This window comes from Egretta garzetta, unplaced genomic scaffold, assembly GCF_000687185.1.
Source record: "Egretta garzetta isolate BGI_Z169 unplaced genomic scaffold, ASM68718v1 scaffold164, whole genome shotgun sequence".
Lineage (NCBI taxonomy): Eukaryota > Metazoa > Chordata > Aves > Pelecaniformes > Ardeidae > Egretta > Egretta garzetta.
The window spans coordinates 288,352-307,388 of NW_009259492.1; the positions used below are offsets into that span (position 1 = coordinate 288,352).

Consider the following 19,037-nt stretch of genomic DNA (forward strand, 5'->3'; position numbering starts at 1 on the left):
GCTCCGCCGGAGGTTCGGCCACCTTCTCCCAACCCTCTTTAGGGCGAGCGGGCTGGAAGGAGCACCGCGGATCTGGGCAAGCCCCTCGCTGGCCCAGTCCCTTTGCCCGCGGCTTCTACGGAACGGCCGCCTGGGAGCGCAGGACTGAAAGCCCCAGCCCGCTTTCGGTACCTTGTACAACATCGCCGTTAATTAGTTTGTTACAGAAAACTCTGGAGTAACATAAAATATTCTAATCGCTCCATCTAATTACAAAGAAGAGCAAATTCACTAAAAAAAATTAAGCATGTGAAGTATAATTAAGGCAGGGCAATTAACACTCAAGCGGGAAAGCTCTGATGAAGCGAAGTGGGTTTAAATGGGCTGGGTTTCCTTTTGGGGTGGTAAACGCCGAGGTTTGGCTGACTTTCCGGAGCGCAGGGATCCGGGGCTGTCCCCCCCCGCCCCGCCCCAGCACCGTCACCCTCCATGCCCATGCAAGGTGGCCAAGCCCCGAGGTTTGGGGGCTTCCCCCCTTCGGAAGGATCAGCAGCGGGAATCCCTTTATTTTTCCGGATGTCTTGTACACTCTCTCTTGGATATCAGCGTTGTCCCCAGCGCAGAGGCTGGTTTGAACTCAAAGCTAGTTAAGCTCAGGCTAATTTATCATGTAATCTATGAGGTTTTCATTAGTAATTATTTAATTTCAAATCCTGCCGACACACACCTCAAATAAACCTTGGCTACTGATACTATTTAATTCTGGCTACACACGTCATATGCTTTTCAGGATACTCATTTTGGAGCCCCACAAATGCAGATAAAATAGCAATATTCTGACTTATCTCCCACGGGGTCGCCTCCCTTACACCTAGCCAGGGAACGCAGGCACTGGGGGTGGTGGGGGTGGCATCTCTTCCCAGAATAAACGACGACTTCTCTGGCCTAGGATCTCCACAAATGAAAAGGAGAGATCTGAGCCTGCCATGGGTTTCCAGTTCTCAGCTCTTGCTTGCAACCAGATTGCAAGGTACAGGGAAAAAAAAATGCATAAAAATTCAACGTACCGAGTTCGAGCAGTATGTTTAGAAGCGAAAGGACATAGATCTGAAGGGCTGATTTTATTTTTAATTCACTCCGGAAGCCCAGCAATGCTGGTAGGTTGAGATCTTGCCTTTCACGAAGAGATTTATACGAAGGGGAAGGTGAAGTCCCTGCTATTTTCAGCGGATGCATTTCTCTTCATCAGCAAAGGATTCCCAGCTTTCAGGAGACGTCGTTCTGGTAGGGAACGGTGTCCACCCCAGACACAAGCTACCGAAACGGGCAAAAATCAGCAGGGACGGGGTGGCAAAGGGCTGAGAGGAGGCAGCCGGGTCGGCAGCGGCAGGGACTGGAGCTGGGAGCCCCCCGCTCATCCCCTGGTCCGACACGCTGCCCGCACCCCACACCGACCGACGAGCCCCGCTAAAAGACATTGAAAAGTGGGAGTCAGTGGCTTGTCCTTCTAGAAAGGGGCTCTCTGGGTCTGTCTGAAACAAACAGGCTTGAGGGGAAAAAAAAAAAAATCAACCTCCTCCCTGTTTATTTGGGGTTTTTTAACTTATTCTTTAGGATAAACGCTGAGGCTACAAGAACTGTTTTGAGATGGGAAGGTGGGGGTTAGGACACCCCTCCAACCCCCTTTTTTTCCCCCCAATATTAAGAAGGTAAAATAGCGAGAAAAAATACCATTTGGAATCCTTTGAAAACAACTTGTTCCACAGACAGCATCGCAGCAAAGAGACAACTTCCCTAGAAACGCGGACTTTTGATGCCATGGCCGTGAGGGAGCCAGGAAGAGGCTGGAATTTTCCCCTTCCCCTCAGGATTTTGCGGAAGCTTTTAAACTCCCAGGAGGATACCCGAGATTCCATTTTTACCCAGGAAAACCTGTCACAGACTTGAGAACAGTGCCACTGTCTTGGAGCTACCCCAAAAATCACATCTATTTTTAAAGATGTTACAATAAATATTATTCTGCTGATGTGATTTCTGTAGGAAGACTCAGAACTTCGCTGAAGAACTCCATCTAGCTCAAGCTCTTTGTAATGCCATCGAGTAACTTGGGAAATAACAACATGGCAGGAGATGTTCATTAAATAACCAGTTTAAAATAACCCTAACAGCCTCACTGCATTTCGAGCAATGCCAACCAGCTGGTGCCGAGCCATGCCTTGCCTGGGCATGTAAAAAAAACGCTCAGGGCGAAAGCAAAGTAAGAGATTACCTACACATTTTTCAATAGTGGCTAAACCAAACAGTAATTTTCCTGAATGTCTTATTTTTATGAGCAAGTCTGACTCTTATGCTGGAAACACTTGAGGAATCCTATTATAGAACATCCCTAATACGTTCGCGTTTTGACTTATTGCCCCCTGACTTAAAACACGCCAGCAGAACTCTTCAACCGGTATTCATTTATGGCTCTTCTGCATTTTTTAAGCATAAATAACAAAAGGTATTAATAAAGCAGGTCTGGAGTGGGGATAACTCACCATTGAGCTTCTGAAGCTCTAATTATCTACCTTTAAAGTCTGCTGATTACTAGCGATAAATTTTATAGGCTTTACTGCCTAACAGCAGGCACCTTGGACTTTTTTTTCTTTCCAGAAATTACACGGACTTCTATTGAACGCCTATTTGCAGGGTGTCGGAAGGAGGTGTAAAATCTACATAGGGGGTATAAAATCTACGTAGGAGCTATAAAATCTACCTGCGGGGCTCCATTATACACCCATTCACATTTGCAGGCTTGGGACCTCAAGCCCGTATTGCTTACTCATTCCAGTCACGCTCCACATCATCGGTTCTCTGGAAGAAGGGACACCGTGAGATGAACTTTTGTGGAGGCGATTTTACGTTTACAAGTAACGGTATCCGAAATTCCTCGCCCTGACGGTGACCTTTACGTGGCCAGTTGAACAGGTAAGTGCTACTACAGAAAGCAAAACCCCGGCTGAAGCTCTCTACAAAACCAGATCTGCAACTCACATTTCACCACCGGTCGTGAGGCTCACAGCGCTGATGGGTTCTACCTGCAAATTGAATTGACGGTCCCACCCATCGACTCGCCGTCTTGACCCGGTCATGGCAAAAGGGCTGCGAGCCCTCCCGTAACTGGTACCAGCTCCATGGCTGCCAGCTCTGCATGAGCCTGGATGCGGGAGGGAGCGATGCCCCAGGTGCCTGGCTGGCCGCGGAGGGGCCACCTCTTCTTGCCCCCCTTCAGCCCAAAGCCCTGGGCATCCCGTGCCCCTGCACCCCAGCCTCTGCTGGAAGCACCAGCTCTTCTTGAGGCATCCCAAGGACCATCAGGGAGGTGCAGGGAAAAGGGCAGGTTTTCTTAACCCTCCTGAGGCTCCAGTATGTCCTTTCCTAACAGACTGGGCAAATTTTGGATGGGCAGTAAGTGCATTTGACTTCCCACTGCTGGGATCACTGGAATTTGCAGAGATGAAACCTCTCCCATGCCAAAAAAACCCCAAAGATCTCACCAGGAATGCTGCTGAGCCTGGTGCCGTCTTTCAAGCGATACAGACGATGTCTTTCATCCTTTGCTCATCACATAATGAACACCCCTGGGGGTCTGTGTGGGACCCCCGAGATGGCGTGTGGCTATGGTGCCCCTGTGGCTATGGTCCCTGTGTGGCTGTGGTCTCTGTGTGGCTATGGTGCCCCTGTGGCTATGGTCCCCATGTGGCTATGGTCCCTGTGCCCTGCTGAGCCGCTGCTCATGACTGGAGGGGCCACCGCCTCCCGTTATCTTTGGGTCCGTCTATAGGAATGTATTGGGAACGGCACCGGCAAAGCACTCGCAGTGCTGCACGGCCAGAAGAAAAGCCACGGTAAGGCAACCACAAAGCCTACATGGTTAACGGACAGAAAAATAATATTAAATGAATAAATAAAAATATAAAAATAATACAAAACTAAGACCAAAAAATAACCCTCGCGATAACTCTTCCTTTCACTGCTAAGCCGTAGTCATGGAACGGTTCCTGCAGTGGTCCTAGATGGTGCCCTGTGCTCACAAGGGAGGCACGGTGAGGGAAGCAGCCGCGTTTCTTACCCCCCTCTCCAGCAGCATGTCTCGGAAATGAGTGATGCGCTCTTCCAGGGGAGGCGTGAGCCGAGGCGCTGACGAGTCCTCCTTTTTCTCCTCCGTTCCAGCCTTCCCCTGCTCAGCAGCTTGGGAATCTTCTGTTCTTTAACAAGGTAAGACAGAAAAGAGTTCAGTGATCATCAAAACTCGGGAGGGGATTTTCAACCCTCTCTAGAAGATCCCCCAGGACATCAAGGGCCTCTTTGCATGCACGGAGCGGCCACCAGCAGCCAAGGGTGACCCAAACCTGCAGTTTGTTATTAAACCGCAGGGCATGAGGGCCTGGCCAAGGCCCCTCTGACAGCTCGCGATGTGGAAGGATGGTCTATCGGTGTGATCAAGGGGCGGCTCAGCAGCAAAACACCGCGCTGTATTTCAAGCTACAGGGGAGTGACAGCTTTAGATAAAATTTGCCAAGGAGTGGAGACTTTAAAGGAGTGACTGAAGAGGCTCATCTTGGTTTATTTTTCTTCCCCGTTTTTGTGTCCCCAGACTCGAAAGTCAACACTAATCCTTATTTTATGTTCCCCTGCCCTCTGCGAGCTCACTCCTAAGGGAAGCAACCTGGCGATGCACAGCACGCGCAAGCCCGCAACGAAGCATCAGCGGAGAAATTGCCCTCCATCAGCGCCAGAAGGTCTGAACCTGCCCTCCGTCACTGCCAGAAGGTCTGAACCTGCCCTCCATCACTACCAGAAGGTTTGAACCTGCCCTCCATCAGCACCAGAAGGTCGATGTTGCCCCCAGCAGCCTTCTTCCAGGACTGCGTCTGATCAGAATAAATAGGTGTTGCTGAGAAAATACTTCACCAGGCATGGCCTGAGTCCCTTTGCCTACAAGACCCTACAAGGCAGAGGGGCGCGCGTAGTGCCGCTGTGCTTGTTTTGGGGCAGAAGGATGGCTTTCTGCAAGCTGCAACCATAAACTGGTGGTAGTGTAAGAGCGATGCTCTCCTGGGCTGCAGTCCTACGTAATCGGTGTCATCACTGGAGCTGAAGTTTCACACCAGATAAACATCTACATTGTTTTAGGAGAGGTAGAGACCACTAAAGCTGGAAGCGAGCACCTATCTCCCCACTGTTCCCAGTGCTGAAGATTTGCCCCCGTGGGCCCTCGGCATCTGCAGGCAGAGCTTCGTTAGATGGGAACCTCAATGGTAGGAAGGAGCCTGCTCCAGGAGGGCGATGGGATTTGGGACGGGGACACAGAGCTCCTGACTCCAGAGAAGTTGGCTGACTCCGGCCTCGCAATCAGACTTCTCGCTGGGTCCATCCTGCTGTTCCTTGGTGCTTTGAGCAAGGAATGAGTTCAGTACAAATTAAGGCTCTTTCTGGAAAGATCAGGAGTCTTAAAATGATCACAAGGTTCACGTGAGGATAACGAAGGCAAGGCGATCGGATATTTAGCCTCCTGCTAGGCATGACTGCATTTTCCACTGATGCCATTTTTCACCGCTACAGACTAATACTTAGTTTGAGATTTCTACAGGAAAACACTTTTTTTCTTTCCAAGCAAATGAATTGGATCAGAATGTAATGTGAGCTCCGGTGTATTATCTTCCTTCTACAAATAATTACATTACGCTTACACTTATCCTAAAGTGATGCTGCATTACTGGTGATTTGAGAGATATCAAATTGGCATTCTTCACAGAATGACGGTGACTTTTATATCGTATTAGCAAATTTTATTCTGTGACATGATCCATGAAAGGCTCAATCCCATTTCTAGCACACACAGAGAGTTTTTTTCAAGAAGAAATTGAGAGAAATACAGTGAGGTGCTCTGCCAGCCGAGCACCAGGAGAGCCCCTCCTTCCCCCAGTCCTCCTTACGTGATTGAAAACGATGCTACAAATCACACAGGTTCTTTTTCTCATGCCAAAGATGGCAACAAAGAAGACGATTTTCTTTAGCAAGTAATAAGATAATCTGCACATCAACCCGTGTGACTTCCTACCCAGATGGGCACAAACTGATGGCTCAGTCTCGGAAACCTGCAGGTCTCGAGGTGGACAGGGCGGTGAGAGGCGGTTGTGTGGCTGCGGTACCCACTGAAAGGAGAGAGGCAACGGGCACCAACCGAAATGCCGGGAAATCCATCAAAGCCTAAGAAAAAGAAGCTTTTTCCCTGCGAGGCCGGTCGGGCGCTGGGGCAGGGAGGTTGTGGAGCTCCGTCCCTGGGGATGCCCAAACCCTCCTGGACGGGGCCCCGAGTGGCTGCTGTGGTCAGACTTGATGACCTTAAAGGTCTTTTCCATCCAAATTATTCCATGATTCTATGACCTGCTGGGAGCCAGGTGGGTCAGGGACCCCCCAGTCCTTCTGTCATTCTGTGAAGAAAACCCAGAAAACATCATTTCTCTGAAGCTTGCTTTTCATTTGTAGAGAGTACAACCAGAGCATTGCCTAAGAAGCTGTCTTCAGTATTTTTAAGCAGTTTCATTACACCCTGACGAAATATAAATAGAAGTGCAACAGCAGCTTGGGGAGCCCGGCGCTCCCAAACGTGCAGATGCAGATTCTGGCTGGAAGCACTGGGCAGAGATCATGCAAACATCCACGAGCGAAAGAATGTCCAAGAGAGAAGAAGTCCTTGGCCAGCTCTGCCACCAAAGCAAACAGCGGGAGAAGCCAAACAGCAGACCTGTTCCTACCAGTGTGAACTGGTGATCCAACATGAACCTCTGCGTGACGAGCCTCTGGTTTGATTATAAAGAATTGTGCTGGAACTCTGATGCGATCAGATCTTATCATTAGCACAGCGCTTTCTGTACAGCCGATGATGTACTGTGTGTCCGAGGAACAATAGGATTCACTAAGAAACTTAAATGAAAAAAAACAGAAGAGGGAATACAGCGTATTTAAAAACAAACCCCGAAGCACGTAACGCCTCCTTTGTTAGTTTTGTACTTAACCAAGAAAAAATGTCGAGATTGCATTCTGCGTTAGATGTTAAATTCCCTGTCTCCATATGCAATCATTAACGTGGATATGACAGCCACGTAAAGAGCTTTTCTGCCCATCCAGCACCCAGATGAAAACTCATTTAGCTTTCTGTAAAGACAAATCCTTTTCCACCTCTGGATTCAGTCTGGAGCGAGCAGCACTTTGTCCGTTCCCAAGTCAGACAAAGCAGAGGAAACAGAAAGTCAAGATTTGGACCTTGCCTGTGCAACTTGGAAGACGAGAAGCCGGTGATGTGTATCCTCTTACCCAAAACTCAGAGGCGAACCAGCCCTTCGGCAGACTCTGCATCTTGAAAATTCCTCTTTTGCTGTCCATGGCACGGAGTAACTCGCCTGCTTTTCTTACACGGAATTACAGGCCACGGGTTTTAAATCCATTCTGCTCTTGGCAAATTCAGAGACACCCAGACGCCGGCACCTGAGCCCCACGGCTCTTAGGCAGAGCAACACCACTTCCGAGCGCTGACGGCCGCGGCGATTTTAACTGCTGTGCTATTAACCTTTACTGGGTCTCAGCTGCGGGATGGGAGGCTGCAGCGGGTCCCACGCCATCTCCAGCGGATGATTTTCATCCTGACGATAAGTAAATTCTAGTTTGAAATGAAGATCCTGCAGTATTCTACTTTTTTAGGTCATGAGCTGTTAGCTATAGTCTCGCATTAATACATACAAGCACTTGGACTGCACTTCTGTAGTACAAGGTCAGTATTTTAAAGGTCCGTCCATGAGCCTCTACATCTGCCACTGTTTCAGGGGACAAAGCAAAGTGTCGGGAAATCTTCATCTATTACAGAAGAGAATTTAAAATTCAAAACAGCTGCTAGAAATCCTGTAGTAGTTTGGGGATGGATGTTCTGCTGACAGAAAAATAAACCCTTTACGGCTTTTTGGTGACCAGTCAAACTTCTGGGGATGTGGGATCTTCACAGCAAAATCTGAGAGAATGCTTACGTTGCCAAGCCAGATCGTACTTGTTCATTATGTGAATGTGGCCCGTGACTTCCATAGGACTAATTGCCCAACTACAGCAAGTAAGAATTAGCTCCTCCTAACCTAAAGATTTATTTTTAAAGTTCAAGATAGAACCTACGCTAGGCTTCTCAGAGCTTTGAATATCCTCTCAATGAGAATCTCGCCACGAATCTCAAGGATGACAGAAGTGGTATTTGTTATACCATACATAAATATAGCGTAATATAAAGAGAAATGACGCCATGAACAGCAGTGATATACACACGTTATCAGGTCCTATTTAACTTCTGTGGTGTGAAGTCACAGCTGAGAGTGGTTCGTGTTGCCTGCAACTCAACTGACCTTTTCCAGACCCGAAGGATGCCCTTCCCACCCCACCAACGCTCTCCTCCATGCGAGGTGCCTTTGCAGACACGGCGGCGTTGCTTTGCTGCCCAGGCCACAGCAGAGGTTGCTGGCAATCGGAGGTGCCTGCCACCACGCCGCGGCATTTCCGACGTGATTGCACTTTTCGCTGGATGGCTGCAGGATTTATGCTCTTTATGTATGAGTATGTACCTGCGTATCTATAAATGTATACCACGAGGAAGGTGCTACGATGCATTAAGGCAGGAGAGTCGTGCAGCAACTCTGCGATGGGCTGACATTGCCCAGCTTGAACTGTGTTTACCTATTTGCTTTGGGGAAAAAATATGTACAGGGAAACATACTTCTGCAAGTAAACAGAAATAAGAAAAGATAAGTTCTGCAAATATATAAAAAGACGGCCCATCTATTTTGGGCCTCATAATTTTGATGATGTCCTTTGAGTGGAAAGAAAATAAGAGACTAAAGAACCCAAAGTTAGTCTGACAAGTGACCCAGTGAAGATGGGACAAGATTCCTTATTCACACGTAGACAGTGGCCGAGGCGCTGCCTGACCTGCCGGCACAGCAAGCCCAAGCCTACCTGGATACAGGGATCTCTGAATGAGTGCATTTTCCTGGAGTTCTATGAACGAGCTCCTGGAGTTTTAAAATTCCATTCATGTACATTAATGGAAGGACTTTCCACATTTTCTCAAGCAACCAGTGAAGGAATCACCCTACTGGCACAGCCCATAATACCAGCCTGTTCTTGTCAGACCTGCTGATGTCAATAAAAGTATTCTTAAATACTTTTCTTTAAGTATTCTTAAATAATTTTCTTTAAATATTCTTAAATACTTTTATATTAAATACAAACTTTTATACTGTTTATAAATACTAAATACTATGTAAATAGTGAAAGTACAAATTTAGCACATATAAAGCATATTTAAACTCTTTTATCCCAAGCCTTACATGCTTAAACAGTCTGAATATTGAACTCGGAGTAGCGATTCTTCCTTCACGATAATACAAATCCCCAGAAAGTTTTAACGAGGTCAAAAGAACCACCCAGCGTTGTAGGCTGAGAATGGCGATGTGAGAGAGAACAGAATTATCCCGAATATATTCACTTGGAAAATACAGGCATTTGGTGTGCCCACTCGTCATGATGCCCTCGATACCACAACGCGCCGCCTATGCGGATTTGGTTTACCCATTTCTTTTTTTAATGGTCCAAGCCAGTGTCTTAATCAAAGGCGGCCTGCATGAACAGCTAACGCTTATGCAGCCACTGGCCAACGGTTAAATCGAATGAAACACCTTTAAGGTACTTCTTAAAACCAAAAGAAGCGTTTACTTCATTTCCTTGCTGTTTTGGCAAAGGGCGAGGGAGTTGCTTATTTGAAAGCACATGGGGTTTTGTTGCCTGTTACTTCGTGCAAATTTGAAGCACACATGGTAATAAAGGTCCAATAAAAGCACAGTGACAGAAATACCCCCGGATATTTCTGCACCGGTAGCCTGGAAACCCTGACATCAGTGAAAAAAAAAAAAAAAAATCTGCTTCACGTCAATGAATATAAAGCATTTATGCAATGTCTTTGAAATAACTACTTATCCACACAGTCTTTTTTTAACCATTCCAAAGTGCGTAAGAGGTACTCAGAGAAAAATGGATGCTGTCCATGGAAAACAGATACTTTAGAGAATCATGGAGTTTGATGAAGACTGGATACCATAGGAATGACTCTCATTTTTTACTGGCGTAGTTATCCAGACAGAAGAAAATAATTGCATTTCTCTTTGCACTTATTTGTACCAGACATTAGCTTCCCAACATTACATATAGGTAAGTAAACTTTAGAACTTACTTATTTCTCTTAGTTTTGATGCTAAGATCATCATTTTCATCCCCTGGACAAGAACTAACACATTTATCTGCTAAAAAGAAATAAATAGTTATTAGATTGGAACTAGGTAAACAGGAACACAAATTCCTTAGATTAACCTTTCATTTCTTCCCTTTGGCTGCCGCTCAGGTATTTACTATTTTTCACTCTCTAATGTTTCAAAAGCAACACATATTTCATCAGATCCTCAGAAACACCTTCACCCAAATGAAAGAGTTAGCAATAAACCCAACCATTTTCATTCTGAAAAACCGCTCATTGTGTTGTGAACAAAATTGGTCACTCGTGGCGTGATTTTCTTTGAATCTTGTTGCCGTTTCACCTGCTGCTCCCTCCTCCCTTCCCGTAAAAATACAACACAAAGACATTTCTGCAAAATCATTTCAGTCCTGACAGCCTGAAGGATTCAATAGTGTTATCTCGTACCAGACCTTCCCTCCTTAGCCCATTTCTCTCCCTTATACAAGGAAATATAATGCTGCTTTTCCGGAAATCCAACCACCAGTACAGCAAGGCTATGGAGATACCAACAACCTCCACGCTCCCGGTGTTGCAGAGGAGCTCCAAGGCCACGTTACGCTCCCGGTTTGGCCTGGACACTCACCCTTGGAGGACTGCAAGGTTGCACTGTCGGTCACAACAAATGCGAAGCATATGGAACAGATATTGATTTCTGGAATCTATTTTTTTTTCTTTTTCATGTATACAAAGTGCAGTTTTCATCAACATTCAGACAGACCACCACGTCCATGCAGAGCTTGGTTTGTGTCAAGGACTTTTCAGTAGTTCACCATGGATTAGTTGAGAAATATAAAAAACCTGCATGTGTTTAACCAGGGAATATCAGAAACACCAAACCTCACCATTTTTGTATTGGACTGGTAATGAAGAAGACATGTCACTGTTTAGGGAACTATGAAAAAATAAATTCAAAATAAATATAAAATAGAACTTAGGTTATGGAGATAAAAGGTTTGAATGACTTGATAGGGTGAGGTCTGATCTCACTGGAATCAGATGAGACTCCAAGAGATCTGCTAGAAAATGACTGAACGCAGACAAAGATCAGTGCCTATTTCCAAATTTATAAACTAATTTCACATGCCTGCTACTCTTCCAAGTCCGATCTTCCTAGCACTGAAACGAACAGAAATTTGGCCATTTATTTCAAGTTGTAATTTAAGGATGTTGTTCTCAGTTCATTTTGTTTCCCTGTTTTAGGGAAATGACAGGTTTATTAGTACGCTTGCAGTCAATGTTACCTTTTATTGACGTGCGTGAACACAGCAGGCACTCAATCACTGCAAAAGGAATGAGAAAAACCAAAGAGCAGCTGTAACGTGGCGGCGTGGGAAGGCCGGGAACAGAGACCACGTGAGGAGGAAACACACGTCAGGTACAAACGATGCTTTGCTAACTTAAAATGGTAATAAGGAGAAATGAATGGCATTCCAAAACGAGGAGAATTTGATCTCAACATTCCTGACAATATATGAGCATTATAAATAGATAAAATGAATTTAATAATGCTTTAATATACATAAATTCACTGGAACGATTACCTCCTCTTGCTAAATTCTTTGGGATACTCAATTAAAAATACAAAGTAATGGGAAAAACAACCCGTAACCTCAGAAGGTGGAATGTAATTCAACAGAGATATTCTAAAGCTATTAATGAGGAGGGAAACAACCTGCCGAGGCAGCGGCAGTCTTAACTTTAACAAATTCTGAAGGTAGTAACATGAAATGGTGGAGTACTTGGTGGTGTTTTCAGAGAGAGACTAAGTTAAAGTTGCCTCTAGGTTCAGTGCCAGCTGGGCAACCGCTGCCCTGTTCCTACCAAATCCCATCACTACTGAAGTCCATGCCCACGGGCACCTCCCGCCTTTGTCCCACGCCACAGAGCGCCCTTCCGGGGCTGGCTGAAGGACATAGGCTGTGGTAGGCTCAGGCATTACGGATTCTGATGGGATGTTCTTTTAGCAAGGCAAGCAAGTGGGGAGAAGCCTGGCCCACGCAGTGACCCTCTCCTGTTCCACATTTCCATAGGACGAGAGAAAACTCACTGGTGACGACAAACCATTACAGGAAGTTCTCCAGCTACTTGAACCTGAACTCAAATTTGAAGTTACCTGACGACGAGGTCTTTCATAGAGTTCTGACAAGGGTATGCATAATTTTTAAATTTTGTTGAGAAAAATATGGGAACTCGGCATTTATAAAACCGAATCTTAGCTACCATATAGCTTTCAGATAAAAGGACTGTGGTACAGTATAGCCTGATTTGGGGGTTTACTTCCATCCGTGGGTTCCTGACCCACCTCGGGTTCTCCCAGAGCACTGGCAGCCTCCAGGAGGGAGGGACACCAAAGCCTTCACCCTTTGTCTGCCTGAGTCACAGCTATGAATCATAGAATCCCAGGTTGGAAGGGACCTCCAGGATCATCTGGTCCAACCTTTCTAGGCAAGAGCCCAGCCTAGACAAGATGGCCCAGCACCCTGTCCAGCTGAGGCTTGGAAGTGCCCAGTGTGGCGGAGTCAACCCCTCCCCTGGGGAGATCATTCCCATGGGTGACTGTTCTCATGGGGAAAAATTTCCCTCTCGTGTCCAATGGGAATCTCCCCAAGAGCAACTTGTGTCCATCCCCCCTTGCCCTCCCCATGGGACTCCTTGTGAAAAGGGAGTCTCCATCTTCCCTGTAGCCACCCCTTAGGTAATGATGCATGGTGATGAGATCCCCTTCGAGCCTCCTTTCCTCAAGGCTATGGGTACCCTGCCTTGGATAAACGGGACAAGATTAGAGTCAGCATCATCACCTAAAATTTCAGTGCAAGGGAAAATTCAGTCAAACACAGCAAATGGTGTCTGTGCTCCTGCTCTGGAACGTGCTGAATCATGTCGCGCCACTGGACCTCTGGTAAGATTATAAACTGACTTTGAAAGGGAAGAGAGGCAGCCGAGCACAAAATCTAATAATTGATTTAAAGCTTTGAGGAAGAATATTACTTGAGAGTAATCCTTCCATGAAAACATGAAGCGGAGCACCGCCCCAATCTGATGGTCTATCAAGCTTAGTGCCGATTAATTAAATCATTCAGCTAATCCCAGCCATGTCATGAATTCCGGTTCATCTTCCAGAACAAAGAGGCAACACCAGCAGGCACCGGGCGAGTTAAAGCGTTTGTCAATCCATTGGCCACACGCAAAAAGCAGATTTGCACTTTCCTAAAGAGACCTGGCGCCCACGTACCGCCCGGAAGCCTCGGAGCTTACCTCCGCTGCTCCCAGGGACCGCGCCTCATATTTTTGTCTGAAAGCTAAAGGGTCCGAAATATCTGTGGGAACAGAGTCAACTAAATCAAACTGATTTTGAACGGGGATCATAACAACTACGAATCGGCGTGCCATTTTCTGCAATCAGAATGTCAGTTTTCAGTTAATTAGCTGAAAAAAAATAGCGTCCTCAGCCAAAACATCCAGGCACACCATTTGAGCAGGCGAAGGAATCGGAATAGATAAAAATGTTTTTCTCCATTGCAATAGCACAGGAACATTTTAAGGAATCTTTGAGGGGAAAATAGGGATATTGTGGTCAGACTGCAACCGTTCGGAGACAGGAGCGACGACAGTCAGGGACGGGAAGAGAGAGCAGTCACTGGAAGATGCTGTTCTCTGCTGTCAGACAGCTCTGACCCAGGAACGAGGGTCTGCTCCTGCCCCCGATGGCCTGGGAACCCACCAGCAACGAGGCCACCGGCCTCGCTAAGAACTAACGCTTCGTGGCAGTGGAGTAGTTGATAAATGGGTAATTTTGCATTTACGCCCAAATCATAAATGCACTTGATCTTTCATTGGAGCGGTGCGCAGGTAACCTATAGCACCCCAGGAATACCTACGCTGGCCAACTTTTTTGGTGCCTTTTGATGTAAAAACTCTAATTAAAACTCAGCAGCGTCAACTAAGCTAAATGAATTTGGCAACCATTGCTGCAAACACACAGCTCGTCTCTGTTATTTATTTACCCGGGATTACAAGCGAAGAGAAACCAGTAACAAATAACTCCTTTCACCTCGGCAGCCAATATATACTAATTATAACCCAACTGTCTCAAATACCGAGCGATCGCAAGTGCCCGTTACACCAAGGAAGAGGAAGACTATTAGCAACGATGAAAACCATGGCCATAAAGAAACCGGTGCATGAATCAAATCTTGCTGGTGCTTACAGACAATAAATAAAAAGGATGGAACACACGGCAAAAACCAGATCTTTGACATGGCACATATCAACAGTGACTTTAGGCTCTTCTCATTAATTAATTACAGACCGTGAACAACAACCCTCAGTTTCGTCTTTGGCTGTCGTTCCCCCCTGTCAGTAATTAATTGATCTTTCAATATATCCCGTAATAAAAAACGTATGCGATATTTTTCTCCTGAAAGATGAACCCCAGCAGATACGCTCTGGAAGGATTAGATACAGAGCTAATGTTATTCGAGCCATACACAACCCCGATATGAATACAAGCACCTGATGATTGGAATTTATCTTGAAAAATGCGATGACGCTGGCTGTCGAGAAGGACTACGCTAACCGAAACCCGCTGTAGCTTTTTCTCAGTAAACTTCTGCTACTAACGACAACATAAATCCCGATTACCGCCCGAGTTTATCCACCTGCAGGCACGGTGTTCCCAGCCCACCAACGCATGCTCGCAGCCCCCCTTGGCGGTGGTGAACTGGGAGCTCTGCCTGGGGCTCACCGCAACCCCGACGGCCGGAATCGGGCTGGCCACGTGGTGAGCCTGGCAGCGCTACCTTATTTGCCATTATAAAACACTACGCTTTAAAAGAATGACAAAAGTCTCTTTTTTTTTTTTCCCCCTCCTCCATTTTCCTAGACCTCACCACTAAAGAAGAGGCACCGGCTGAGGGATGCTCTTCAGTAAAGCAGAATATTCAAGGATTACAAGCAGCTAATCAAGACAAGCGGCATCTCAAATGATGGCCATGCCTCCAGATGTCCTCCCCGTAACAGGCACAGCTCCCACCTGAAGGTGAGCCCTGACACGGCACGGAGCCGCTCACGGTAAGTCAACACCAACTGGGGAAACCAAATCTCTGGAGAGAAACGTGGTGGAGCAAACCGTGGAGCTGCTACTGCAGCGGCAAGCAGAGGGGCTGCTCCCGGGCTGGTCGCCGGCACAGACAAAATTTGGCATGAACGGTGAAGCTATGGGTAGCAGAAGAGACGGCACGGCGAGGAGCATGGGATGGGCAAGTCAGGCCTCGGTGAACTGGCTGCCTTGGGGAGGACCAGGTAGGAAACACCACGGACGAGCCATGGTGTGTCTTTTAAAATTAAATTTTGAACCACTTAACGTGCATTACCACAGATCAGCAGCTGTTCTTTAGCCATGACTGTCCCCTTCAGGAATCCACAGCCTTTGGCAGAGTCACGTTTAGATGGAAGCACCCACGTTTCCACCAAAACCTTTTAGCACTCATTAGAGATGTACTGCCAGGATTTTTGTCTCCCCTCTAAGCTTGGTTGGATAATCGTTAGCTATGGGGCGTCTGCTTTTGCGCAGCAGCTGAATAATGCATTGGTAACGCATTCCTAATGTACATCTTGGAAATAAGTGTAATAAAACATAAAGACAGCGTCTTCCGGGATCTATTTTATCTCCCCAAGACTCAGCCAATATAAGAAGCCACCTGTGTCTTCTTCATTGCCAATACCGAGAACGCTCTTATCCCCCAACTCAGCATTTCAGTGAGAATAAGGATTTTGCAGGGATCATCAATTTTAACACAATACTTTCTACGAAATCTCAAAAGGAAGCCCCTTCTAATTACGGTTATCAAACCCTCACTGAACATATTCAGCGACCAAGTTCCATTTGACATTTGAGTTTAAATAGAGGCAAATAATCACAGGGCTTTAGTTACTTGCTGCAGCTTCCAGCTTGCGCTTGTGAGGGGGATCCTCGATGATCCGGTTTATGTCACCGCGGTGCTTCAGGTCCACCGGCTTCTCCCAGACTGACAGCTGCATTGTAGGGTTGAAGAAGAAGACCCGGTCATCTCCAGTCCAGACTACACACCTATTCCAAGTGATAAACTATGCTTAGATAACGTCAGATACACCCACAGAGACGATATTAACCCGCCGCCGGCTCCCTGCATCTCCGTCCCCAGCGCCTGGGGAAGGCTCCTCTCCAACTGACAGCCTGTCCCCCAGGCCCTGCCAGCCCACGCCGGTCACCTCAACTCTCTCCGTGTCCATAAAATGTCATAGAAATAGCCTAAGCGCCCCAAAAGAGCAGTAGGTGAAGTATTCCATCGCAGAAGGGAACAGGAACCAGGCGAGGAGGAACGCCGTGGTGCTCACAGCGAGAGGAGCCACGGGAAAACACATTTCCCATTCCAAAGCCGTGGCTGAGAGCAGCAAGCGGCAGGAGCCTCGGCAGTGGGGTTGGGTGGCCATGGCCTTGATGCCCACAGGCCAGGGCTCTGCCTGCTGCTGGCCGGTGGCTGTGGGAGCCTCAGGGGCTGCGCTGGTGGGAGGAGGTGTAACCACGGCATCCCCCTGGCATCCTCATGGCATCCCTTGGCATCCCCCTGGCATCCCTGTGGAATCCCCATGACATCCCTGTAGAATCCCCCCGGCATCCCTGTGGCATCCTCCCGGCATCCCCACAGCATCCTTGTGGCATCCCCACAGCATCCCTGTGGAATCCCCATGGCATCCCTGTGGAATCCCCATGGCATCCCTGTGGAATCCCCACGGCATCCCCCCAGCATCCCTGTGGCATCCTCCCAGCATCCCTGTGGCATCCTCCCAGCATCCCCCCAGCATCCCTGTGGCATCCCCCCAGCATCCCTGTGGCATCCCCACAGCATCCCCCTGTGGAATCCCCATGGCATCCCCCTGGCATCCCCGTAGCATCCCACGGCATCCCTATGGGATCCCTTGGCATCCCCCCGGCATCCCTGCTGACCCCCACCACGCTCTCGCTGCACAGGTACAACCGGCCACCGCAGAGTTCTACCACAAAACTTTAAGGCTGACTTTTACAGGCTCCGTTTCGGATTTGAAAAACACGACCAAGTTGCTGCTGTACAAACCACAGCTTCCTCACTTGCCCAGTTCAAACCTGCGTGACAGCAGCCCAGCTTTTGGTCCCGACATTCATTTTCAATTGGCTGAAAATAGCACGGAAATAGGTATCCCACCGTCCTTAACAGAGATTCGAAAGCCTCAAGCTGTACTTCGCTAAATCTACGTGTAAATAAACAAACATGGTATCAGCGCTTTCTGAATCGCAATGAAAACGAGCAAACACCACGCACCCCCTCGGACTGCACACGTACACTGTTAGTGGGAAAACGTTGGTCTCTCTGAAGCATAAATTCCTGGGCGGACCAAGTCTTGCCGTTAGAAGCTCTGCTGCTTAACTGGTATTAAAAGCAGGGCACAAAACTGGTTTAAAAAAAGAAGCAGCGCCCCATCGCCGCCAAGCACTGCGGTAAGAGAATCCCATGCGCTCCGCGTACCACGGGTGAGCCATCGCCACCCGTCCTGCCCAAGCACGGAATGAAAAATGGGGAAATTCTGCAAGAAACTGCGGCGGGGGCCGGGCGCGGTTCGGTGTAAGCCCCAGCGTCGCAGTAATTACGTCCAGCAGAGTTAATGGTTCACAACATTGGTTGTACAAACCCAGCTGGGTGACTTCACCCCCCGCCCCGTGGAAGTGTGGGCGTCCTGAAGTCAGCGGCACAGGCACGATGAATATTTTAATAATTTTCTGGTTACTCTAATGCACAACTGCTCTGGGTGACGGAGCAGCCTCGCAGGCAGATGCTCCACTCCTCCACTAGGCAGCGAGTAGGTACAGTTAGGACCTCGTACTTTGTACCTTGGAGCTACGGGAACCTCTGCTCCCCCAGAACCACCGACCCACCAGCCCCGAGGCTCTCCCACACCGAGCGGGACTTCTCCAGGGACCCTTCCAAACCGAGACTCCCCTAAATACCAGGTCTGGCCTGGAAAGAGAAGAAAGACATCCTGGCACACGGGTGACAAGGACAGACTTCGCTGATCGACATAAGTGCATTATTGATATCCTTTTATTAAATATTCCAATTACGGTCAGGCTGTATTGGGTCAAGCTGCACGGCGCTGGGCTTTCTATGGGTATGTAGAAAGAGGTTGATAACACCTCAATATTTTGGCTACTGCTGAGCAGTGCTCGACAGCATCAAGGCTGTGTCTCCAACACTTCCCCCCCCCCCAGGGGGCTGGAAGGGGGCAAGATCTTGGGAGGGGATGTAGCCAAGGCACCTGACCCAAACCAACCAAAAAGGGCTATTCCATACCATATGAGAGCAGCTCAGATATAAAAACGAAAGGAAAAGGAAGAGGAGGGGGGGCATTCATCTTTTATGACGTTTTGTCTACCAGAGGAACAACCACACATACTGAAGCCCTGCTTGCCGGGAAGTGGCTGGGCATCGCCTGCTAATGGGAAGTAGAGAATAAAATCTTGGGTTTTTCCTTTTACTACTGTGTGCGGCTTTTGCTTTTTCTTTATTAAACTGCCTTTATCTTGACCCACGAATTTGGTTGGGTTTTTTTTTCCCCCCACCTCATTCTCTCCCCGCCTGTCCTGCGGAAGAGGGGAGCGACAGAGCGGCTTGGTGGCACC

General features: G+C 47.8%; 1 protein-coding gene across 1 annotated transcript in view; it reads right to left on the reverse strand.

Moving 5' to 3' along the window:
- The window catches only part of TCERG1L (transcription elongation regulator 1 like), a 95,181-nt gene that overhangs the window by 5,690 nt on the left and 70,454 nt on the right, over window positions 1-19,037 (reverse strand). Inside the window, exons 8-10 of the mRNA XM_009637356.1 lie at window positions 16,279-16,433; window positions 10,286-10,355; window positions 4,091-4,226 (exon numbers count right to left, since the gene is read on the reverse strand). Of these exons, the coding sequence (XP_009635651.1) occupies window positions 4,091-4,226; window positions 10,286-10,355; window positions 16,279-16,433 (361 nt within the window). The remainder of the gene's footprint in view (window positions 1-4,090; window positions 4,227-10,285; window positions 10,356-16,278; window positions 16,434-19,037) is intronic.